This window comes from Miscanthus floridulus, chromosome 18 (assembly GCF_019320115.1).
Source record: "Miscanthus floridulus cultivar M001 chromosome 18, ASM1932011v1, whole genome shotgun sequence".
In the NCBI taxonomy this organism is placed as follows: Eukaryota; Viridiplantae; Streptophyta; class Magnoliopsida; order Poales; family Poaceae; genus Miscanthus; species Miscanthus floridulus.
The window spans coordinates 1,444,958-1,471,317 of NC_089597.1; the positions used below are offsets into that span (position 1 = coordinate 1,444,958).

General features: G+C 43.7%; 1 protein-coding gene across 1 annotated transcript; it reads left to right on the top strand.

The window, feature by feature from the left end:
- Positions 1-229: 229 nt before the first annotated feature.
- On the top strand, positions 230-10,172 carry LOC136519828 (phosphoinositide phosphatase SAC3-like). The gene is made up of 16 exons (XM_066513208.1): positions 230-723; positions 2,105-2,309; positions 2,403-2,568; positions 2,786-3,008; positions 3,567-3,643; positions 3,748-3,929; positions 4,080-4,177; positions 4,285-4,418; positions 4,505-4,633; positions 4,745-5,153; positions 6,587-6,708; positions 6,824-6,913; positions 7,645-7,839; positions 7,991-8,107; positions 8,780-8,855; positions 9,463-10,172. The coding sequence occupies exons 1-16, from the start codon at positions 670-672 to the stop codon at positions 9,547-9,549; spliced, it is 2,364 nt and encodes a 787-aa protein (XP_066369305.1). The 5' UTR covers positions 230-669; the 3' UTR covers positions 9,550-10,172.
- The last annotated feature ends 16,188 nt before the right edge of the window (positions 10,173-26,360 follow it).

The following is a 26,360-nucleotide window of genomic DNA, read 5'->3' on the forward strand; positions in this document are numbered from 1 at the left end:
CACAACACATAAATAAATACGGAAGAACTGAGAAAATCCAATGAAGAAGAAGAAAAAAAACCTGGACACGACAGTATGGTGGCGCAGGAGCACTATACAAATGGAAACTCAAACAGAGAACGGACATAAATACCTCCAAGAACACAAAAACGCAAATAGAAACAACGACGGAAAATACTAAAAAAAACAAGCAAAACAGATCCCAATATATTCCCTCTCACTGAGGACAGCTCGCCCTCCTCCCTCCTCCCTCCTCCCCAGGACAGCGGACAGCCTCCACGCCTCACGGATTTCGCAACACACGGGGGGGAAAAAAGAAAGCGAAATCAACCAATCTCCCTCATCATTCACGGCCTCGCCAGCGGCCTCCTCCTCCTCGTCGCCCAGAAATTTCCCCATTTCCGCCGCTCGCGATCGGCGTCCGAGCTCGCTCCACGAATCCCGCCCCCGGATTCGCGACCGTTCGCCGCGAGCCTTGGGCCGGTCCGGGCTCTGATTCGCGGGCGGCGCCGCGGCCGTGGTTCGCGCGGGGAATGCTCTACCTCAAGCAGCCGGGCGGCGCGGACTTAGGGTTCCGGCGGGCGGCGGTGGCGGCTGCGGGGCTGTGATCTGCCGCTTTGGCGGATGCGAGATTGAGCCGGGCTGCACGCGCCGGGGATTCTGCCGGCCATGGCGGAGCCGGACAGCTGCCTCCAGAGCTTCGAGCTCTACGAGGCCGAGTCGGTGAGCTCCTCGCGCCCCGGATCACAATGCGCCGCTGCGTCGAGCGGGTGTTGCTGTTTGTCTCTTGTTGCTGGGTAAAATTATGTTGTTTTGTTCATGATGCCGCTCCTGCTGCTGCTTTGTGATTCGGTCTTGATTGTATAGCGACGGAGACGGTTGAGCTCTAGGCGTCGTTTAGCTCGGGACAGAGCATGCGCTCTACGTGCTTGGATCATTCCATGCAGCATCGGGGATTTATGAATTACGAATCCTTGTCCATTCATGGCATCTGCATGCATGCGATTTGAATATGCCTGTGGAGAAAATGATTATCACACTTGATTTTCAGGAGCTCTTAGCTGCTAGTATTGTTGCGTTCTATGCGCGAGATATCGAATCCTGCCTTATTTTGTTAGTTATGATGCTTTTTTCTATATAGTTTTGGTTAGGAAATAAGTGTGCTTTTCTAGCCCTGCTCATGTTCATTTGTTGGGATTTTAATCACGGAAAGAAAACCTTTGTGTGCTCATTCAAGTTATCAGTTAAAACCAGGGTGTGACATCAAGTTAAAACTAGCCTGTGCTTCATCCCACTATTTTTTGGATGATTGGTTACACAGTGCTCGGTTGATTTTATCTTGGCGACGCATTTCTTGTTTTGCTGGTAATTGATGAAGCTCTCTCTATCCGGGTGCATTCTGTACATAGAAGCCTTATAGAAAATGTGTTTGCAAACTCACGTGCAAAGGCTAAGCCTTACTGTTTTTCATTTCTTGCTTGTGTTTGTGGACTAGAATTTAGAAGTTGGATTGGTATATGCATGTCGGATATGGGAATTTTTGTAAGTCTTAAAAAGTGAAAAAAATGGAGAATGGCATCCTTTGACCGTTCCATCTGTGAGAATGTAGAGAATTCAAGAACCTCATGCAACAGTCTGTTGATTGCGATAAAGCAAATACGAATTTCTGTTAGTCACATCGAAGAGGATCTGACAGGATATTGCCGACATGAAAGGCTACTTGAATAGATTGGAGCTTTTCTTAAACTGAGGTTTTGGGACAATGATGGGTTATGAGTGAAATTATAGATTTGTGGAAGATGGAAAATGGAGATTTAGAACAGAGGAAGGCAGTGAGCGAGCTTGATTTTGATGTTTATTTTTTGCTAGGATAGGTGAGAAATAGTGGGTCTGGTTCGTGTAACCTTCTCATGATGGTTTTAATGGTGAACTGTGACCCAATACATATCGCACCACCTGAATTATTTGTGGCTATTGGTGCCACCTGAATCTTGATCCTTAACTGTAGCAATCGACATTTACTGAAGGGTGAAAGTGACATTTAGTACCTAGTTCCTATGATTATTTGTTTTTATCATAATTTAATGATGGATGTTTTTGGCAGAAATTTTATATTCTTGGAACTAACACTAACAAGACAATATGGAGATTGCTCAAGATTGATAGAATGGAACCATCAGAGCTCAATGTAGATGAGAATTCTACTATACACTCAGAGAGTGACTACCTTGATCTTCTAAAAGATCTGGATGAAGAACACAGGTCTACTGGTGGAGTCAAATTTGTCACCAACTGTTTTGGAATCATTGGTAAGCTATCCCATCTTACTCTGATCATAATTTGATGCAATGTCGGTAAGATATTTCCTGTAAATATGCATCAACAATATGTTTTCTTTACAGGTTTCATTAAGTTCCTTGGGCCCTATTACATGTTAATTATTACTGAGCAGAGAAAGATTGGGGATATATTTGGTCATCCGGTGTACCAAGTTACTAAGACTGCGATGATTGAGTTATCAAATTCCAAGACGAGGCCAAAGTTAATTAACTCCAAGGACGAGAACAGGTGCTGCATGACTGCACACCATGTTTATATTGTTAACATACTATCCTTCATATTATCATACACTTGATAGTTAGATTGGATATTTTCTAACTGTTTAATAAAAAAAATATTCTATCTTTTTTCTTAGAAAGATTCAGGAGCATAGCTAGTGCAGTTACATGGCAAACAGTTGCACCACTGTATGCTCATCATAAGCCAAGCTTCACTAATCATGCAGGTACAAGAAGCTCTTGCAGACAATTGATCTTAGAAAAGACTTCTTTTTTAGCCACTCATATCAAATAATGAGAAGTCTCCAGAAGAACTTTAGTGATCCACAAGAAGGGTGGGAACTATATGACACAATGTTTGTCTGGAATGAGTTCCTAACTCGAGGGATTCGTGACATTCTGAAAACTACACTCTGGACTGTTGCATTAGTCTATGGTTTTTTTAAGCAGGTACATATGAAACTTGTACCCTTTTGTCCTGTTATATCGTTTAATAGGATTTGTGAAATATGATAGATAGCATCCAAAAAGATGTATCCTACATTCCTACTCCTTTCTTTTTACACCATGTTCATTATCTTCGCCTGCTTTGCTCTTTACTAAGTTAAAATTTATGTTCTATTTGCTTGTGCTAGACAAGTAAGAATCCTTTTCTCCTTTTTCTTTTTGTCATAGGAATAGTTGTGTTTTTCAGTCTATAATGTGTAAAATCATGATGAAATATTATGAAAATGATAAGACTGTCGAATATTAATGGACTAGCAAGTTATGAATACGTTCCTGATTTATTTTGCACTATGTAAAGGTAACTACTTATGCTGCTTCTTTCTTTGACAAAATGACTTAATCTGAAAAAAATCTAACATAATATCCTTTTCTGTAGTATACTTAGAAGCTTGAGCTTACTTGCCAATTTGCCATCTAACTTCTATGTTGCTCTTGGAATTCACTACTTCTGTTTATTCATATAATGATTTAGAATAATATTCTTATTTCATTTATATCAAGGATAAACTTGCGATATGTGGGAAGGATATTATGCTGACGCTCATTGCTAGACGCTCGAGGCATTATGCTGGCACCAGGTTCACACTTTGCAAACTCTTAGTAATGTATACTCCTTTCTATCAATTTTTGTGTGGTTAGGATTGATATGCTGCATTTTTCTTTTTCTGATATTGTCGTACAGGTATCTAAAGAGGGGTGTGAATGAGGAGGGCAGAGTAGCAAATGATGTTGAGACTGAGCAAATTGTTTATGAAGACATGCTTGGACCGTGCCAAATAAGCTCTGTTGTGCAGAACAGGGGTTCAATTCCACTATTCTGGTCCCAGGAGACATCAAAGCTGAATCTTAAGCCTGATATCATATGTAAGCATTGAAATCCTTATTCAATGCCTATTAAAAATTTGATGTTTTTTTCTTGCAGTGCATGAAAAGGACAAAAAATATGTAAGCATTGGAATCCTTATTCAATGCGTAAAATACTATTCAAACATTTGGTTTTTTTTTTTCTTGCAGTGCATGAAAAGGACAAAAATTATGAGGCTACCAGGCTTCATTTTGAAAATCTTAGGAAGAGACATGGAAATCCTATCATCATCTTAAACTTGATTAAGGTGAGCACACTGTTATGATGCTGCCATTGCTTCTGATAGATCTTTTTCATATAAGTCATACTTTAAGAATCACACATTTGCAATTTACTTTGTGTTATTCTTGAAAGACACGTGAGAAGAGACCACGAGAAATTATACTTCGTCGGGAATTTGACAGAGCAATAAAGATTATTAATAGCGGTCTACCAGGCGAAGACCATTTGAGATTTTTACATTGGGATCTTCATAAGAACTCTCAAAGGTATTAATTCTTGTGTTATGTGCCTCAAACTTATGTTCTGTTTGATTCTTCTGGTGTACATAACTGAAGAAAAAAATGTATTTCAGCAAAAGTACAAATGCCCTTCAAGTGCTTTTGAAAGTGGCGTTTGAAGCTCTGAACTTGACAGAATTCTTTTATTGTCAAGTTTCCCCAGCTCAAATGGCAGAGAACTCCCTTAACTTAAGCCCTACATTGTAAGTATACTGGTTTCTCTGCTATTCAATTTGAATTCCTATTTTCATGTACCTCTTGATTCTTGAATGGCTTGACGCTTTCTTATTTTTGGTTTTATGTTTTGTATGTAGGAAAAATGGTTTTGGTCCTCACGTGTGTGATGTCAACAACAATTGCGGCAATGCAGACTATGTTGATGATCTTGATGACATTTCCCAAGAAGATACCTGTGGCAGTTCTGATCCTGGCAATGGAATTGCAGAAGATAAATCTGAGGTCAATGGATCTACCCAAATAAAGCCTCCAAAATTTCAAAAAGGTGTCCTACGTACAAACTGTATAGATTGTTTGGACCGCACAAATGTTGCTCAATATGCCTATGGCTTAGCTGCTCTAGGACACCAGTTACATGAACTTGGTTCTGTAGAATCTCCAGAAGTTCATTTAGACTCCCCTTTGTCTCGACATTTGATGCATTTTTATGAACGGATGGGTGACACACTTGCTTTACAGTATGGTGGTTCTGCTGCGCACAATAAGGTACTGCATTGAATGTTGCTTTATTGTTCTATCTGTCAGAAAACTGTAGGTTCTTTATTCCTTCCACAATATGCTTGTGTGTTGAAATAAGGATGGTTGCATTGCATATGCTATTACATTATTTCAGAACTCATCCAAGTTTCCTCGATTAGCTTTGCCTCTGGTCTGTTTTAAGTGTTTGCGTTTCAAATTGAACTTATTATTCCAGGATGAGTGGCATAAAGACTAGCATTTATTCTGAAAAGTGAAATAAAAACATGAAGCTAGTTGGAGTTATGGAAGTTAAATTTGAGAACTATTTTGTACTTGATATCCACAGATTATGATATGGAATTTTAAAATAGGCTATCATCAATCAAGTGTGCTGATTAATGGCTCTAAAAAAGTTCAACAAGTATATAGGCTCAGTTATTATTTTGAGACTAAGGCCACTTATTTTAGTATCTAGTGTTACACTTAATCATACAGTGGTATCAATAGTATTGCAATTAATCATACAGTTTATCAACTACGAGCGAATTGCTTTTCTTCATATCAATTATTATTTGTGAGTCCATTGCTACGCTATTTACTTTTCTCAATATTTTATCATATAGGTTAGTGTGATGCAGCTACTTTTTTACAGAATTACTCGTCTTATTATTTCGTCTGTATATTTTACTCAATCAAGCTGACACTTATTTTTGAAATTGCATTTTTATCCTACTACCTTGGCATTATGTTAATATGTTTCTGTATTTTATCATCCTATCTATCTGCCGTGGATAAATTTTTCTTTAAGTTATAGGAAAAGTTGGAATCCATTTGTAACGATGTTTCCATTCCACGTACAGAATGAGGAGAGGTTCATTGATTTTCTTCTCTATAGAATATACATGTGATATCTGTGATCTGTAAATTAAAGGGAAAAGTGTGCTGTTGCTCTGTCTAAATAGGGTGACAGGGTGCCACCTAGATTGATCAGTGGACTAAACTAGCACTTGTCAGTTGTCACTTCAATTATGAAGTGAAACAGAATTAGTTTGTGCTCATTCTGTGGATTCTACATTACTTGCTGATCTGGGGAGCTTAATAACGTATAACTACTGTGCAGAGTGGACTACAACACATGAATCAGAAGTGAAAGATATCTTAATTGTAACCTTACATCAATATGTCAATCAAACTAAAAGATTATTCAATTGTTGAGTTCTCGCACAGTTGTACTGATAAGGTGACTGCTAGCTAGTTAATTGAATGATATTTTTGTTGACATTTTGGCAAGTCAAATAACTTTCATGGCATTCAACATTCTTTTCATGTTGGGTTGTTCTTGCACACTTCTCTGATGACTTTGGCAAGTCAAATAACTTTCATGGCATTCAACATTCTTTTCATGTTGGATTATTCTTGCACACTTCTCTAATGAACTTGTCTTGTGGTTTCATGTGTAGATATTCTCTGCAAAAAGAGGGCACTTGAAGTTTGCCATCCAATCTCAAGAGTTCTTTAGGACACTGCAACGGTACTATAGTAATGCCTATATGGATGCCTACAAACAAGCAGCGATAAACTTGTATGTGTGATTAAGATATGAGCAATCTTCTTATATATTTTGAAGTTTCAATTGGAAAATACTGAGTAGGGACTAAGTTTCTGTCACTTATTTTTCCTATGTATTTAAATTTCAGATTTTTAGGATACTTCCAACCGCAGGTGGGAAAACCTGCACTTTGGGAGCCAGAATCTGGTGATGAGCATGTACTTGATGACGAGACAAGGTAAGCTAGCAATATATAGCTATGCTTGAACTTACAGTTACAGGGTTAAGTATGTACACATGACATGCTCCTAAAAAAAGAATAATATGTTCGTCTCTATGAATTCGAGCAATAACAGAAATATCACTAAAGGTGGCGTGACTATGAAGTATCTATATTTATTGTCTCTCTTATTAATAGCATGTTAAATTTACACAATATAAGGCCAGTCTCAATGGGGATTTCATAGAGTTTCATGGGCATTAAATATGCTGACATGACACTGTCTTGATGAAGAGAGAGAAGATAAAAGTTTCATGGGAGTAGAGAGAGTTTCATGGGGATGAAACTCTTCTGCACTTTTTCCAAAATATGGGTGTGTTGGAAACTGGGAGATGAAACCCCCACTGAGACTGGCCTAAGTGATCGTGGAACCAAAAATTGATTAGCAGTCTTTAACCGAGAGCCCAAAGAGTTGTGCAGCAATATCTGATCCATTTGTTCTGGTTTAACCAGTCCTTTGAAAGTTCAGATGGAGAAGTTGTGTTATTCACTTCTTTACCTTCATAGGGTAGCAAGGACACTTGAATTATTTATCTATTGTCACGTTCTTCGTAGGGGTAGCAAGGCTGTGTAGTGTTTCTCAACCACTTATTTTAAGCATGAAATAATCCAGATTTTATCGACACATGTATTGTGCAAATCTACACAATCTATCTTATTAATTATCTGAGATTATACATTTTTGTCAGTAAATTGATGAAGAGGGCAAGATCAGATGGCAGCATTCTTAATAAAAGCAAACCATCAATGTCCAGTAATGGCCCAAATGGAATTTTAAACCCAGCATTTACTGGTTCAAAAAATGAAGGACAACATCCAAACTGGAGTTCTGATTCAGTGCATGGGATGTCTTCAGCCTCCGTCAATTCCATGTCAAAGTCAAGGTTTGGCTTATGCTATCTGGATTCTCTAACCCCATCTTTTCTGTTCTTCTTTTGGTAGCAGAGTCATTATCCTAAAGTATACTTTTGAGAAATTAGTATCTGACACTGACACATAAGTTGTTAATTCTCCATTCTCTTGAAAAATACTCAGGTATACTCCGACAGTGTCTCACATTAAGCATATAAGCTGCGAACTAGACTACTGCAATGGTTCTGGTGATTCAAATTTCCTGGATCTTGACTGGCTTTCGGCTTCAGACAATGAAAGGTTATTCATACTGTCCTTTCCCTTTTTTGGTCTATCATGTATCTTTAGTGCATCAGGCCACCTGTTTTTTGTGCATGGTATGGTATACACAGAAATGGCAGCGAGAAGTAATTAGTTTCATTTTTTATTAACTCCTTGACACCTCTCAGAAAAAAAGGAAAACTCTGCATAGCTTGTCTAAGTGGATTATCAGGAGACCTGAGCATCATTGCATTTAACTAGGAAACAGTTCAAGAAGAACATTCACTCCAACACACACAAACAACTACGAAAGCACGCACATGGATTACAATCGCTCCACAGAACTACAGAAAAGGATTGACATCAGCAGCAAGCTTTGTAAGACCAGTAGTCTCCACATCACACCAAAGTTGGTATTGCACCATTGACCACACAACCATAGTGATATTTCCAAATCAGTCAAGCTCCAAGGATTGCTAAAGATTGGTACCTCTCAACTGTTTACCTGGAGATGAAACCTGATATTTCTGTAATACTTCACGATTATCCAAGTTTAGAAAAATAAAAAGAGCAGTTCTTGCCAATGCCATGTATTCTGATACCCCATTCTAGTGTACATGGAACTGCTGGCGAACATCACCCATTTATAATCGATATAGATGAATGTTTCTAACCTCATAAATTTTCATGCTGTTCATTATGCTTAAACAGGTCAAAAGCCATAAGCACTCCTGATGTGAATATTTCAACTGATAATGGTGTTCATGATGTAAGCTCTGGGACAACGGTTAGTGCAATCAACAATCCTACTTTTTGTTATGACTTCTACTTCATGCCCAGTTTCCGTACTTTAACCACAGTTTACAAAACCTTTTGTTGGACCCAATCCTAGAATAGCCACCATATTTGAGCTCTTCTCTGACCTGCCATTTTGTCTGTTATATTTTATGACTTTCATGCCCATTCCTTTTTACTGCAATTATGGTTTACAAGCCACTTGGGCCTAATTTCCTGAATAAGGCTGTACTATCAACTACTTGGTTCTGGTTCCATTCTTTTTTTTTATATAATATATAACTCTGTAACTTGCTCTGCTGACTAAGTGTAAGCATAACATTAACAGGTTGCTAAAATCAGCATGACTGTCTTCACTTTTGGTTTGCATGGAATTGAGAACCCCCATACTTTTTCTCTTGAAATAGACCCCCCTCCCTCCCTCTTTTTTTGTGTTTGAAACTTTGGCTTGTATGACTATCACTGGCAGACTACAATTGCTTTCCATTCACCCAACAAATAAAAAGGGCGTACCCAGTGCAGAGAGCTCCCGCTCTGTGCGGGGTCTGGGGAACCATTCACCCAACAAATAAACCAATCATTTCATTTGGATCTTTCAGGATGATCAAGCTGCTGAGATCCAGGATCAGGGGTTATCTAAGGATTTTGTGCAGTGGGTTAATCAAGGAGAGGCATTTTGGTACTGATATTGCAAGATGGATTATCATGTAAATTCAAGGCACATGATGGTTGCAAAAATAAGGGAAAAATCTACGTGATGGCGGCCCATACCTCGTTCCAAAGCATCTTAACTCTTAAAGACCATTGCAAGGAGGCCCATCAATCTCAACCATCAGCAATCTCCTTGCGGTATATGAATACGATGATGGGCTTATTAGAGTCACACACACACTGTTAGAAGACTTGTGTAGGGAAGTGTACCATTCTGTTCATTTATTGAAGCTTGCTCACCAGGCGGGTAGATAGTGCATTGTTGTTATTTTTGTTATTTTTCTTAAAAAAGGAAAGAAAGAAGGTAGGTAGTATATTCTTTTGAAGATGTACCATTGTCCAGGCATCATCCCCATCTCCACCATTGTGTAAATATATATATGTCCCAAGTGTTTCCCACCTTTCCCTTTCCCTTTCCCTTTTCCTTTCATGAGAGTTGAGGTGGGCATGAAAGCACCATTTTTCCCTCGGTCTCTTTGTATGGGATCTTCTGAAATCATGTACATGTATCTTTTGTGGCAACAGGAGATTGTCGTGTAATTTCCATTGTACCAAACCCCTCTGTTACCAATAGAAGTCCCTTGGACAGTGTTTGTCACGTTGCAGATTGCTTTAATACTTGCTTTAAAATATCTGATTCTGTGCAAAATCTTTTTGTGATCCCTTTCTCTGCTCTGTGAATCAGCTCTGCAGCTGTAGGAACACTTGCATGGCTTGTTGGAAAATGCTGGTCTGCTGGCCGGCCACTATCTGAAGAGACCTTTACGATAACAGGGCAAGCAAATCCGGATACGCTGCCCAGAACTCAAAAGCTCTCAAAACCATGTACTTTGAGGTCAGTGGTCAGGAGCACAGCTGAGGGCGCGTTTAGATGCAAATTTTTTTGGGTTTCGGCTACTGTAGTACTTTCGTTTGTATTTGATAATTAGTGTCTAATTATGGACTAATTAGATTCGAAAGTTTCGTCTCATGATTTCTCATCCAATTATGCAATTAGTTTTTTTTTCGTCTACATTTAGTACTCTATACATGTGCCGTAAGATTCGATGTGATGAATACTGCACAAAAAAATTTTAGGAACTAAACAGGCCCTGAGGCATGGTCCATGTAGGTGGCTTTTCCAGCCGTCTTCGGCCATGTGACTGATATAAGCGGTGATGGGACGCTTGCCTCCGCTTGGTTTGGACCTGCCTAATTCATCAGCCGTTTCTGTCGCTGAACGGCGGCCGCACGCTGATCCCAGTTCAAAGCACTGGCCAACATGCGAAGAGGCAACAATCCACCTCTCATGCTAGTGCAATGCGAGCCGAATACATTATTGGGAATTTGTGATGGACACATATTTCTTTCAGTCTGATCGCTGGTTGGTTTCAGCCAGGGCTTATCAACCAACCAACAATATTTTTCTCTCACAACAAATCAACACCAGCCGGGCTTATCAGCTCAAAAACAAACCAACGGTTTATTTCGAACGAGTTCAAGAAGCCAAATCTTCCCTCGTATACATATTGATGAGTATATACAACGAGATCCATCCGTCCGTGGAAAAGGAAACCGCGGTGTCAGATGGCCAGTAACGCAAAGCAACGGCGAGAGGCTTTGGCCCTGTTCGCTTACTTATTAGCCTAGCTTATTAGCTATGACATAATGTTTTTTCTCATAATAAATTAGCGAACAGTACTTTTTCAGCGTGACTTTTCTCACGAGATGACCCGGCTTTCGCCAGACCGAACGAATGAAGTGAGATCCCGTTGGTTTGTTGCTGTCGATTGTCATTCTAGGCAGCGACGAAGCCAGCGGGGGGGCTACCCGTGCTCCAGCCCCCCTACGGCCATGATTTACATGGAGCCCGGGCTACCGCCATGAGGAGGAAGAAGAAGGCAAGGAGGGGCTGGAGGAAGAAGAAGAGGAAGCCAGCTCTGGCTTCGTCGATTCCTGGCTTCGTCGCTGATTCTAGGCTTCTAGCGCTAGCAAGCGACATGCCAAAGAAATATCAATGCTAGCGGTGGAGTTACAAACTCGAGGTGGGTCACTTTCATAATTGGCGACGTCACACCAAACCCTAATAATATATACATTCACTGATAGGATCATAGGACATTAGGACCACGGCGAAAGGATAAGGATTAGGAGGAGCAGGGTTGAGTGCTGGTTAATCAACTCATCAACTGTAGTGGTTGATGGGTTAGCTATTGTCACCTTTTAGATCACTCGTCCCGCTTGAGCTCCAACAGGAGGTTTGGCTGGCTCACATGAACAAACTGAAAAGTTGTTCTTATTGTGTGCCAGATGTGGGTTTCTGTTGGCAGAAAATTAAATGTCCCGGCGAAAGCAGCATTGATCAATTCTAGAGTAATTCTAAGTTCTTTTGGCTTGCTGCCAACCATCGTAAAAATGACCTATGAAATGTAAATAAATGGATACCAAGTTCACAGGTGATACCGTAACGGTGTGTGTTTTCCCCCAAGATCTCACCTTCTATTTTGACACTTCTTTTTGTAAGACAAAGGTTGATGTTTCCAATTTCGAAACTAGCATCCAAAAAAAATGTCAACCGATTCTTGTGAAATGAATATATACATAGACAGAAGCAAAGGAGAAACCAACTACGAATTTCTGCCTGCCTGCAGCCTGCAGCCAGCATGTCTTGCTGTTCGCCGCGTAAGAATCAATTTCCACCCAAAGTAAACGCATCTAGATGCCATTCTTGTTGAATTCGTGGTCGCTTCATTCCCTGATTCCACGCAAGTATAGACGTGTATGAATGAAAAGTCAGGTTTGTGCTAATGTGATTGCAATTAATTCACAACGCAAAATGGTTGGCTTCTTATTTTGCTAAATATATCACTACCGGACAGAGCATCTTTGCCGAGGGCCTCAGGATTTGCCGAGCGAAAATACTCGGGCACTCGGCAAAGAACAGTCCTCGGCAAAGACTCTTTGCCGAGGGCCAGACCCTCGGCAAAGACAAGCACACGACAACAATAATTCTTTGCCGAGGGCAATCTTTGCCGAGGGCATCACCGTTAGGTCCTCGGCAAAGACTTTTTAACCGTTTTTGAAAATTTTCTTTTAAAAAATTCTTTGCCGAGTGCCCCTGACCTAGCACTCGGCAAAGATAGTCTTTGCCGAGTGCCAAGCTGGCACTTGGTAAATTTTCAATTTTTTTAATTTTTTTTTACCCCAAATTTTTTGTTGGGCCCGCCCACATTGTTTACAACTTCATGTTCAAATTTGGTGCTTTTCTAGTTTTTTTGTTATATTTGGTTGATTAATTTGATTATGTTGAATTTTTATATATAATTCAAATTTGAACTGCAAGTGCATGGAATATTGTAATCTAGTGCTTCGAAAAATATTATTCGTGGTATTTGGTGTATGTTGAGTCTCTATCCACGAACTCGCATCAAATTTCGCGCATCTTCTTCACGTAACATGACGAGCCACTTGCCGGAAAAGTGTTTTAAAATTATATAAAGTCCATACGAAGTCCAAAAATCACGAAACTTGTCGAGGTGTCATGTTATCACATGTGTAGGCTATGGTAAAAAAATTAGAATGTTTCGAGCAAGTTGCGACGTCAGATGCATAAAACCCAGACATCTCCACATGTGATATGGTGAGCAAGTTTCAACATGTCTGGGTTTTATGCATCTGACATCGCAACTTGCTCGAAACATTCTTAATTTTTTACCACAGCCTACACATGCGATAACATGACACCTCGACAAGTTTCGTGATTTTCGGACTTCGTATGGACTTTATATAATTTTAAAACACTTTTCCGGCAAGTGGCTCGTCATGTTACGTGAAGAAGATGCGCGAAATTTGATGCGAGTTCGTGGATAGAGACTCAACATACACCAAATACCATGAATAACATTTTTCGAAGCACTAGATTACAATATTCCATGCACTTGCAGTTCAAATTTGAATTATATATAAAAATTCAATATAATCAAATTAATCAACCAAATATAACAAAAAAACTAGAAAAAGCACCAAATTTGAACATGAAGTTGTAAACAATGTAGGCGGGCCCAACAAAAAATTTGGGATAAAAAAACAAAAAAAATTAAAAATTTGCCGAGTGCCAGCTTGGCACTCGGCAAAGATTGTCTTTGCCGAGTGCTGGGCCAGGGGCACTCGGCAAAGATTTTTTTTAAAAAAATAAAAACATCTTTGCCGAGGGCCCTGGATCTGGGCCTTCGGCAAAGGCCCAAAACCTAAAAACCGGGGTCGGCCTAAATTCCCTATCTTTTTCCCTCCGGCCCGCGCCCGCGCATGGTTCCGCACCCTCGCCGTCGCTCACCTCGCCGCCCGCCCGCCACGCCGCTGGCCGCCCCGCCGCCCCGCCTCTGCGCCGCCTCGCGCCTAGCCGCCCCTCCCCCGACCTCAACTCCCACCGATGGCCGCCCCGCGCCCCACGTCGGCCCCCCTCTTCCACCCCAGCCACCACCGCCGGCGGCCCCCTTAGCTGCGCCCGGCCGCCCCACGCCCGACCGACCCTCCTCCCCCCACGCCGGCCACCATCGGCGGCCCCCTGCGCCCGGCCGCCCCGGCTCCACCGGCGGCCGCCCGCGCCCGGCCGGCCCTCCTCCCCCCGCGTCGGCCACCACCGGCGGCCCCCCTGCGCCCGATCGCCCCGGCTCCACCGGCGGCTGCCCCGCGCCCGGCCGACCCTCCTGCCCCCGCGCCGGCCCCCACCGGCGGCCCCCTGCGCCCGGCCGCCCCGTCCCCACCGCCACCCCGAGGCCAGCCCTCAGCTCGGCCTGGTCGCCGACTGGTGTTGGAGGGGATGAGGCAGAGGTGAATTAGGAGGAAGAAGAGAAGGAAAAGAGGAGAAGGAGGAAGCGGAAGAGAAGGAGAAGGAGAGGAAAAGGAGAGAAGGAGAAGAAGAGGAAGGAGAGGAGGAGAAGCGGAGAAGAGAGAAGGGAAGGGAGAGAGGAGTACTCCGGCGCCCTCGACCTCGTCGGAGAAGAAACTGAACCTCGCACTGCGACGCCCGACTCCACCGTAACACTAGGTAAAACTCTCATAATTGGCCTTCGTGTCGTATGTGGTTGTGTGGGCCTTCGTGCTGTATGTCGATATGAGGGTCTTCGTGCCGTTGTCGTTGTCGGCCTTTGTGCCGTTGTGAATGTCGGCCTTCGTGCCGTTCTTTTTTGCAGGTTATGGAAACCTCACCGTGCAGGGGAGGTGCTGCCGAATTTTTTAGCAAATACTAACATGTTGCCTTTTATATTGCAGAGGATCCATCAGAGGGGACCAGAGGACCCCGATTGTCTTCGTGGGTGTTGCGGGTCTGCCTGCACCGTGTTGCCTCGCCACTGCATCGACTCGACACTGCCCCTCTAGCCTGACCTCACCGGCACCTTAGGTATAACCCCTCTATCCGTATCATGGTCGTAGGTCGCGTAACCCAGTTAGCCGTCTCCCGTCCGAAACAGATACGGTCGGAGGTATGCGGATCTTTGCATATCTGCGACCGTATCTGTTTCGGATTGTCCACATTTTTTGGACAGCTCGTGGATGCGTAGATGATGTTAGTTTCCATGGTCTGCTCTGGTCCAAGGCAGACTTTCGGCATCACCTCCTTATTGTTCTCTGGATACACACTCTCCCTTGCAGGACGTGTATCGGGAGAACGACGGGGAGGTGCTGCCGAAATTCTGTCTCGGATAGGGAGCAGAGTATGGAAACTAACCTCATCTACGCATCTGCGGGTGGGATTAGGACCTATCCTCACCTATTAGAGAGTAGGAACACCACGTAGATGCAATTGATGGTTACATTACTATGTGCTGTATATGTGGAAGGATGGAAGACCATCAGTGGATGTACACAGGCCGGAGAAGCAGGAGTGACTTTGACATTGAGTGGGTGAATGGGACAAATGCTTTCTTGGAACATGCATGGAGCTCGGGTGTAGCTAAAGGACATTCTAAACTTTGGTGTCCCTGTAGCAAATGTGACAACAACAAAAGGGTAGACAAGGTGACCATGATTAAACATCTTGTGTACAATGGTTATATGGCTGGCTACCACCGGTGGATCCACCATGGTGAAGCAGATCGTATAAGAGCAGAGGTGGTGAGACCACGCCTCGAGGCTTTTGATGATGATGCCGGAGTAGTAGACATGCTAGATGACACTCACCAAGCTCACTTTGTAGAAGGACGTGAGAAGGAGGAGACGGAGGAAGCCGCTAAGGCCTTCTATGAAATGTTGGACTCGGCACAGAAACCCCTTCATGAGAGTACAATGGTTTCTCAGCTGGATGCCATTGGATGTGTTATGGGGTTGAAGGCTGAGTTAAATCTGAGTCGCGAAGGCTTTGATAAGATGTTGGCCGTGTTTGGCAGCATGCTACCGAAGAAGCACATTCTACCGAAGAACTTGCACAAGTCATAGAAACTACTTCATATGCTTAAGATGCCATATGACAAGATACATGTTTGTCCAAAGGGGTGTGTCTTATTTAGGAAAGATCACAAGGATGTAAAGTACTGTCCGAAGTGTAAATTCTCAAGGTACCTGGAGGGGACTCTAGAGATGGCCAGAAGAGGCAGCTTACGATCTCCGTGAAAGTCCTACGGCACCTTCCGTTTGTGCCGAGGATCCAACGGCTTTTCATGACTGAGGAATCCGTGAAACAGATGACATGGCATAAAGAAGGTGTATGGTACAAGCCATGGACGATGGTGCATCCGTCCGATGCCGAAGCATGGGCATACTTTAATGACAAACATCCTGACAAAGCAGCTGAGGCTCGTAATGTACGTGTCGCGCTGGCAACAGATGGGTTCAATCCTTATGGATAGTTGTCTGCCCCATACACATGTTGGCCTGTGTTTGTTATCCCCCTGAATCTCCCCCCCCCGGCATCTCCTTTCAACGGCATAACGTCTTCTTGTCGTTGATAATTCCTGGACACCCGGGGAGTAATATGGGTGTGTACATGGAGCCTATGATTGATGAATTGATCGATGCTTGGGAGAAGGGGGTATGGACATACGACCGAGCTACAAAATCATTCTTCAAGATGCATGTTTGGTACCACTACTGCCTGCATGACTTCTTGGCGTATGGGTTATTTGCCGCCTGGTGTGTCCACAGGAAGTTCCCATGCCCAATATACAAGGAAGTTGTGAGGTTCATTTGGTTGAAGAAGAGTGGCAAGTATTCGTCGTTCGACAGGCATCGTCAATTCCTCCCTTCTAACCATCCATTCAGACAAGACATCAAGAACTTTACGAAAGGTGTTGCAGTGATATACCCTAAACCGCGCATGAAGAGTGGTGCTGAGGTGCATGCTCAGATAGATGCTCTCGTGCCCAATGAAGGAGGTGGTTTTGTGGGATATGGTGAGGAACATATGTGGACTCATAAGTCCGGCTTGACGAGGCTCCCCTATTTCAATGACCTTCTTCTGCCACATAACATTGATGTAATGCACACCAAAAAGAATATCGCCGAGGCACTTTGGGGAACTCTCATGAACACTGACAAGTCTAAGGACAACATTAAGGCTAGAGTGGACCTAGCGACGTTGTGTGATAGACCAAAGCAAGAGATGCGGCCTCCTAATGGCCAAAACAAACAATGGAAAAGACCTAAGGTTGATTTCATCTTGGAACCTGATCAAAGGAGGGAAGTACTAAAATGGATCAAGACGTTAATGTTCCCAGATGGATATGCAGCGAATCTGAGCAGGGGAGTGAACTTAGGCACTTTACGAGTCAACGGGATGAAGAGTCATGACTACCACATATGGATTGAGTGGCTTCTTCCAGCGATGGTCCGAGGCTATATCCCTGACCATGTCTGGCAAGTGCTGGCAGAGTTGAGCTTTTTCTTTTGTCAGCTTTGTGCCAAGGAGATATCTCGGACCATCGCTCAGGACTTGGAAAAAGCGGCACCTGTGTTGCTCTATAAGCTGGAGAAGATCTTTCCACCTGGCTTCTTCTTGCCCATGCAGCATCTGATTGTGCACCTCCCATCCGAGGCACGTTTGGGGGGGTGCAAGCCCGGTGGTGCTATCCAATCAAGAGATATCTAAAGACTCTTCGCAAGAAATGTACAAATAAAGCCAGAATTGAGGCTTCCATTGCAGAGGCAAGTCTAAGGGAGGAGGTGGCAAACTTCACAACACTATACTACAAGCTGAAACTTCCTAGCAATCGTAATCCACTCCCTCGTTACAATGTTGGCGAAAATGAATGGACCCACAACCTGTTCCAAGGCCAACTCGGCAGCGCAAGTGGATCGACCAATAAGATATTGGGAAATGAAGATGTGGTGCAAAATGCCAAGGACATAGAAATGCTTGACCGATTAAGGCTAGGCAATGACGATGAATACAACATAGAACCTTCAGATAGTGTTGTCCATTTGGACAATTTTGACAGTGATGACGACACCTATGATCCTAATCATGAAGATTATTCCTAATACATGTAATACTATGTTTGTTTTAGTTTGTGTTTTCTTTATTTATTTTGAATCTATTTCTAATATATATACTAATAAGTCTTGTTCATTCCTTGCGATTGCAGGTGATGGCGAGCAGCCGTCCATGACATGAGACGGCCTCCCTTTATGGGAGACCACGCCCTCCCATTTTAGACGAGGGGTCGGGGTCAGGAGTAGCATCCACAGGAGGTCAGAGGAGGAGGACCAGGGTCAGTAGGAGGCAGTGGACTCCTTCCCCGCCACCTTCAGACGAGGTGATGGAGGAGGAGCACGTGACGCCCACACCTGAGGATGAGGTCGAGGACGAGGACGTCTGATAGACCGAGGACGAGGTGGCCAAGGACGAGGCTGCCAAGGGCGACAGTTCCGCTACCCTGACTGTCTACCAGCGAGGTCTCGGAAGCCTCCCTCAGCCTCCGCTTCCTCGCAACCGGGCACTGATTCGCCCTATGGCAAAGAGGTAAGTAACTATAGATGTTATCACAACTACTTCATATGATAATGTTGGAAATCAAAAGAGGAACTGATAAATTTTCTTAATCACTTGTGCAGGGCCTAGTTGGTTTTGTCGGGTACTCCTGCACGCTCCCCCATGAGCATCCTTGGTGTTTTGTGTAGGAAATGGTACCCCGGCCTTGTGAACATGTCCGAGGACGTGCGGTAGCCAGCCTGGGACAGGTACCGCAACAAGCAGGAGCGGGTACTGGCGGAGTTTTGGGTAAATCTCTCTCGCACAACATTTTCATTGGGCAAGTATTTTATTGAAATAATGAATGGATACATTAGTTTTGTATGCAGAGGTATTTCAAGCCGGCAGAAGGACTTGAGGCCCGGGCGGATCAGGCGGCTGCCGCCTCCTGTAGGAAGTATGTCACCGACATGCACCATGAGGTGCGCGTGCAGGCCCACAGAGACTACTACGCCGTGGTGTTGAAGCAGTCCATCAGCAAGCCTGATGCAAGACATGTGGAGCTGTCCCGGGCCCAGTACCTTGAGGTAGACAAAAAACATTAATAATGATTCGTTTTGAGATTAAGTTGGTTTAATTTTATCTTTTTCTATGTCAAATAATCGATGACTTGTAGGTGATTCCCTGGTGGTGCCGATCCCACTCCGTGTGCTGGGAGATGATCATGGATAGGTGATTGTCCAACGACTTCACTGAGAACCATGCGAGGCAGCGGGACCAGCGTCTGCTGAGGCGAGGTGCTACTCACCATCAAGGCGGCCGTAGCCTCTCCGCCTACAAACAAGCATATGTGAGTGATTTCTTTTATCTTATTTGACGCTGAGTTCTGCCTTATTTCTCACCATCTTGCCGTCTTACTCGCAGGAGGCTGCACACCTGGGCGTGGAGGTCTCGGAGTTCTCTGCGTGGGCTATGTCCCACATGGGTAGGGCATCTTCCTCTGTCTCCTTCGACCCGTCTACCCCGCGTGAGGTGTACTTTGACCCGACCATGCACACTAAGGTCCAAGAGTACATCTCAAAGGTGAGGGAGGTCCATGGGGAAGATTATGATGTGCGCACTGAGCCCATTGATCCAGAGACCATCATGAGGCTAGGAGGAGGCAAGAAGCATAGGCGGCTATGGATTGCAGACGGCGCCATCGACTCCACCACTGTTCCCTCTCTCGACATGCTCCGAGCACGGAGCACGAGCTCCAGCCAGCCCATACGCCCACGGCCTACTCCATCACCGTAGCGGGTCGATGCTCTCGAGGTACGTCCTGTTTTACTCGTCGTACGTTCATCTTTGCACACCTAAGTTACATTTGCATTACTGAAATATTGAAGTTTGTATTGCAGGCCGAGCTGCAGGCCCAGAAGCTCGTGGTCGAGGCTCAGAGCGCGTAGCTGCAGGCCCAGAGGGAAGCGTTCGTGGCCCAGGAGAGGAGGATGCAAGAAATGGAGGCCTTCATGCGGAGTGTCCAGCAAGGGGGTGTACCTTTGCCGTTGGCAGCTCCTCCACCACCTACTCCTACAGCCACTTCTGTAAGTATGAAGGTTCACTCTTACTAGATGCTTCCTTGACATACAACCATGGTTGACATACAAACTTACTAGATGCTTGACATAGAAACTTACTAGATGCTTGACATAGAAACTTACTACATGCTTGCACTAGCTATGACATACAACCATGCTTGACATTCTCAATTTACTAGATGCTTGACATAGAAACTTACTAGATGCTTACACTAGCTATGACATACACCAATGCTTCACATAGAAACTTATTAGATGAATCTCACACATGCAACCTCTTATCCTTTTTGCAGCTTCCGTCGGCGGGTTCGAATAATCCCGCTCATGCGTCACCGAATGATGGAGCCTTTGCTTCACCATCGTGTCATAGGCCGCCTTTTTGAGGAGTTGTGCTTCGTCATGTGCTTGGACTTGAGCTTCACTTGTGGTTGTGACTTGTGCTTGGACTTGATGGACTGTGGTTGTGAATTTGTGACTTGTGGTTGTGATATGTTGTTATTTGAGTTGTGGTTGTGATATAATGTGTGAAAATGGTTTCGTTGTGATATATATGTGATTATTGTGATGTTTGTTATATATATGTGACATGTGATATATATTTGAATTGTTTGTGTCAGTGGAATGCAAAAAACAAAATAAAATTGCAATTTTGGTTGATTTGCCGAGTGCAATGGTCATGACACTCGACAAAGCTGGGAAACTTTGCCGAGTGCCAGGACATTGCACTCGGCAAAGATTTTTTTTTAAAAAAAGCAAAAAATCTTTGCCGAGTGCCAAGCTGGGGAGGCACTCGGCAAAGAGCTTTTTAAAAAAATTAAAAAATGACTTTGCCGAGTGCGCGCCGCCGTGGCACTCGGGAAAGAGTTTTTTTTTAAAAAAAATAAAAAATGTCTTTGCTCGGCAAAGAGTTTTTGAAAAAAAAATAAAAAATGTCTTTGCCGAGTGCCCTAACTGTCGGCACTCGGCAAAGGCGCCGTCAACGGAGCAGCGCCGTTGACGGCTGCTTTTCTTTGCCGAGTGCCGCCGTTGGCACTCGAAAAAAGTTTTATCGAGTGTCCGACAAATGACCCTCGGCAAAGAGCCTCTTTGCCGTTAATTTTTTTTCCGAAGGCTCTTTGCCGAGGGCGGCACTCGGTAAAGCCTTTGCCGAGGGCTTTTGGGTCTTTGCCGAGTGCCCTGGGCCCTTGGCAAAGTGGACGCCTCCAGTAGTATATGTGCGTACTCTCTCTAAGTCATTGTCCATGCAAAAGTACCATCGGGATGTTTTTTTAATCTTTTTCGAATCACAGGGTACTTGTATTCAGGTAGACTCACCTATGAATAATGCACGAATGCACACCCTATCTTGTGAACCTCCAATACACCAGTGGTCATGTTGCTTATCACTGAAAACATAGGAAAGATTTAGCATGAATTAGAAAATTAGTCGTTTTTGGAATCTTAAAGTTATTTGACCGGATTTTCATTTTGCTTCTGTGGTAATTTCAAACGTTGTTTGAATTTATAATATATAAAAATTGGATTTCATTGTCCATGTGAGTTAACATTTCTTGATGCGTATTCACCTTTGGGTATTTGGCTTCTGGAATTCTGTATTCCTTTGGCAGAAGAAAATTGATGCCTAAATTGGTCACTATCGTCAGGGTCTTGTTTTCTATTTCCCAACTACGACTTTTACCTTTTCTTTGGACTCTGAAATGTACGGCATTTTTTAGACAAAAGGGAAAAAAGTCATTCTAGACTTTGCATCATGGGATGTATGCACACGGCAAAGAAGAATAATTTTATTCACTATTAAGGATTTATATTTTTCGCTGTGATGAGTCATCGGCGTATGAATCCTAGCTAGATGCACTAGTAACATGTTTGTTTTAAACTGGACTGGGATTCTTCTCGTAATGGTTAAAGATAAAACAAGTAGAGCTGTTTTTTTTATAAAAAAAGTAGAGCTCTTTAAAGCAGACTGTTAAGAGTTCACACCTTTTACACCACGATTCACACAAGCTGCATCCCACCAGCTTATGTAACTTCTAAGAGCAAGTATGATAGGGGCTACAGGCTAAATGCTGAAGTGAAAGAGAGAAGAGGAGAGAGAGGAGACGAAGCGGACTGTAAGATTACAACCGGCTTGAACATAAGAAAAAAAAAATCTATGAGAGAGATAAATGGACCACGTATTAATAGTAAAGATGTAACTACTATATATAGGGCTGGATATCGAGCCAGCTCGGCTCAGCTCGGTCCAGCTCGAGCTGGCTTGTTAGGCTAACGAGCCAGCTCGCCTCGGCTAGTTAATATTACGAGCTAGAGGGGTAGCTCGGCTCGGCTCGTTATTGAGCTCGAGCTGGCTCGTTTAGCTCGCGAGCTACTAAAAAAAGGACATATATGTTTATAATGTTTATGCTACATTAATTCTAGAATGTGATGTCCACCATTATGCAACCATACATGATTAATACATATCAGGTTCATCAAAAGTATCAACCATACAACATAGCTGGTCCATCAATGATCATGCAGTTCTAGCATACTAACTAGTTATTTGCCACTACAAATTTAGGAAAGTCCATAGATTCAATGTCAGCATCATCTTTTCCCTGGAAAACAATCAATAAAATCAATATTTAAGTACCACAACAATAATAAAATTAAAATTCATATGAAAGAACTGAAAATAAGGATTACATACCAATAAAATAGGTGTACACTTCTAGATCAGCATCATCATCATCTGAATTCATGGTCGTGGGCTGATAGGCCTCAGCTCGTTTCAGCTCGTGAGCAGCTCGCGAGCTGGCTCGTTAAATTAGCGGGCTAGACTTCTAGGTCAACTCGTGAAAAAGTTAAAACGAGCCGAGTCGAGCCGAGCTGAGCTGGCCACGAGTATTTTGTTCAGCCCAAACTATATGGATGGACTGAGAAGTACTCCCTCCGTACCATGAAAACAAGACGCCCTTGGCCTTGATTCAGTTTTCGCAAAGCACGTCGTTGTGGCCATAAGGCTACATGCTCGGACGCATTTGCCCCTGGTATTAATCGATTCGGCTGTCGGTCCAACCGCCCACATTAATTGCGTGTGGCGCACGCGCATGCTCGCAGCTCGCCCGCTTCGTTTCACCCATCGCCTTCACTCGCCTTCCTTAATCGCGCACACGCTCGCTGCTCGCTTCGTCTCCACTTGCACGCTCGCACATGCTCGCCGCTCGCACACGCGCGCCTCTCTTCCTCGCCGCCCGGCTATAGTTAGGGTTCAGAGCTCGGTCGCGCCATGGAGTACGTCGAGTCGCCAGAGTCCGTTGAGGTGTTGGACTCCGTCGAGGTGCCAAACTCCGTCGACGCGCTGGACACCGTCGAGGGGCTAGAATCGGAGATGGCGCTAGACTCCGTCGAGGTGGTGCCGGACTCCATCGAGGTGGTGTAGTGTCCTCGCTGCGGCACGTTCCGCGCTGACGGCGTTTTAGGAGAAGCTTGCTTCTAAGCTCACCGCCGTGCTCGCAGGTGTGCCCGTTGTGGCCTTTTACATGAAGACTACGACCTCCCAGCAAGGTTTTTGCATAACATGAAAAAGTTTGATTGTGAGTTCTTCATTCCTGATGTGGAGAAACTTCAAATGGATGGTGATACAATACTTCTTCCTGAGCACGTTATCAAGAAGTTGGAAGATGCAAAGATGAAGCAAGATGCACAGAAAGAATAGTAAGGTACATGTCTCATTGAGTCTGTGCTTCGGCTAGCATGCTGCAAAGACTAGCATGCTTGCATCTTCTAATATTCTACTTCTAATTTGCTTCAGGTAGACTAGCAATGCATTCAACAAGCAAGGAAGCTTCACATGAGATTTGCAATGGCAGCCGATCTTCTCTCTCTAGTTTTTCTTTTTGCATGTGAGGAATCTTGAACTTGTTGCATCCTTTAACCTTTATGGCTTTCTTCAAAACACTTTGAAGTGTTACAAAAATCTTGTTTGCTTTCCATGGAGAGAACTCTAAGAATGCCTACAAAACATTAGTTCAAGAAATGAATCAATGAATGGGCAATATTGTATGAATGCCTTTAAAACATGTGTGAACAATTTACCCGTTGGACGGCTGGAACTAGATTTTTTATTGTTTTTGCATCCTTCTTGTATTGAATAGCTAAAAAAACCCAAGTCTAAAATGTTGAAATCCGGAGAATTGGGTGGTTGACAAATAAGGCGAATGTCAAACCCTTCTTGCTTGGTGGCCTCACAAAAAAACATTACCATTGTTGTTTCCTTCTAAGCCAACGTTGAGATCAAAGCCGTTGTCATCATCTTCTAAGCGAACCTTCAAATCAAATGCAGCAACTCTTGGATCAGCCGCCATTGCATGCGGAACAAGCAAAGAGAAGAGAGGGAAGTGAGGAGACGAGGCACGGTAATGGAAAGAGAAGAGTCCTTAGGAAAGACTGCGTTTTAATAGGCACCGTGGAACTCGAACGACGAAGCTGGCGAGCGCTAAAATTAAAATCCCGTGGCGCCACCGCAAAAAGTTTGCCCGTGAAAAAAACAACGAAAAATGGCGCCCAACACGCCGCCAAAAGCACGCGCCACGCCCAGCCGAATCAAATTCGCGTGCCATGCAGCCACAGCGCTCACGCCACACAGGGCCACAGTGCCATGCAAAATCAAGCCAGTAACAAAAAAAAAATGGTGCCTGCCAAGTATCGAACCCAGGACCTCAAGACCAACGCCTCAATGCACTAGCCGTCTAAACCAGTAAACTTTCTCATATGGAATGCACCCGCAACCGTATTTAATAGGAGTAGACAGAAAAAATATCCCATAATTAATCATTCCTTGGTAAGCACAATTCTATCCTAAACGACATGTTTTCTGGCCACGGAGGGAGCCGGCTGTAAGGATTTACTCTAAGAATGAATAAGACATACGATCTACTGTAGCTTTTAAGGGCGTCCCAAACTGCCGACAAGCTGCTAGCTCGGAGGATTGCTTCCCCAATCAAAAGAGAGCGCGTGTTTAGTTTGGTGAAAGTTGGAAATTTGGCCACTGTAGCACTTTCGTTTTTATTTGGCAAATAATGTTTAATCGTGGACTAATTAGGCTCAAAACGTTCGTCTCGCAATTTCCAACCAAACTGTGTAATTAGTTTTTTCTTTCGTCTACGTTTAATGCTCCATGCATATATCGCAAGATTCGATGTAATGACTACTATAGCACTTTTTTTTTTTTTTTGACTTTGGGGGTGACGACTAAACCCGCGCCAACAAATTTACAATGCTAGCGATACCACAGGAGCCTAACTCGCACGTCTTCCTATAAGTCTCTGAAAGGATCTAGGATGTCGCCTAGAGGGGGGTGAATAGGCGTTTCTGAAAAATCAACACCTTTAAAAGCGGAAACGATTAGTAATAGGAGTTTCCAAAATGGAAACTCCAAATCAAAGTAATACAACCCCTCACAAGTTAGCCACAAAGTATATAAAAGATACTAGATAAACCTAGGGAGCCAAACAGTGGCAACCAAAGAGTTGAATCAAAATGCACTAGTCAGTTAATGTCGGAAGTCCCGACGTTTGGGTCAGAACTTCCGACGTGTCGGAAGTCCCGACGATTGGGTCAGAACTTCCGACGTGTCAGAAGTCCCAACAGTTTGAGTCAGAACTTCCAACGCAAACTGTCAGCACTTCCGACCCCTGCGGGAAATGAACTACAAGTGCTAAAATGAACTTTGCGATGCCGATAACTTACAAACCCACTTCCTAGTGGTAAGGTAAGGTGTTGGGTCACTCTCTTGACGTCGATAAGCCACCAATCCGTAGATCGAGTCCCAAACCCTAAGAAATAGCTAGAGAGAGGGAGACAACCAAATACAAGTAATTTCGAGCAAATCACAACAACAACAAGCACGCGGGAGACAAGAATTTATCCCGAGGTTCGGTAGCCCCACAAAGGAGTTCCTACGTCCTCGTTGTTGAGGTGACCACTTAGGTCGGAGTCTCTTCCACCTCCTTGCCTCACTCAAGGATACCACAAAGGTCACTTGAGTTTCTTCACTAGAAAACAAGGGTAATACAAACTTCCCAAGGCTCTTCCACAAGATGGAAGCTCTTGGGCGACGCCTAGCCGGCTAGGGGAAAATCCCCAAGAGTAACAAATGCAAATCAAACTGGCTTGACGAAGAAATCAAGTGCTCAAGCTTGCTCCAAGTGTTTTTCTCACTCAATCCACTCTCCAATCACTCAAACCCTTTGGGAATCGAAGTTGGAAGTAAGGGAGTGAAGAGAGGGGAGCCTAGAATGCTTGGGGGCTGTTTGGCCGAGTGTTTGTCGCAATGAAATGA

Bases quoted from the DNA above. Each gene is read 5' to 3' on its own strand.
- LOC136519828 (XM_066513208.1), top strand. From the start codon at position 670: ATGGCGGAGCCGGACAGCTGCCTCCAGAGCTTCGAGCTCTACGAGGCC. The intron at 3,009-3,566 runs GTACATATGAAA...ATTTATATCAAG, and splicing joins TCTATGGTTTTTTTAAGCAG to GATAAACTTGCGATATGTGG. The intron at 4,634-4,744 runs GTAAGTATACTG...TTTTGTATGTAG, and splicing joins CTTAACTTAAGCCCTACATT to GAAAAATGGTTTTGGTCCTC.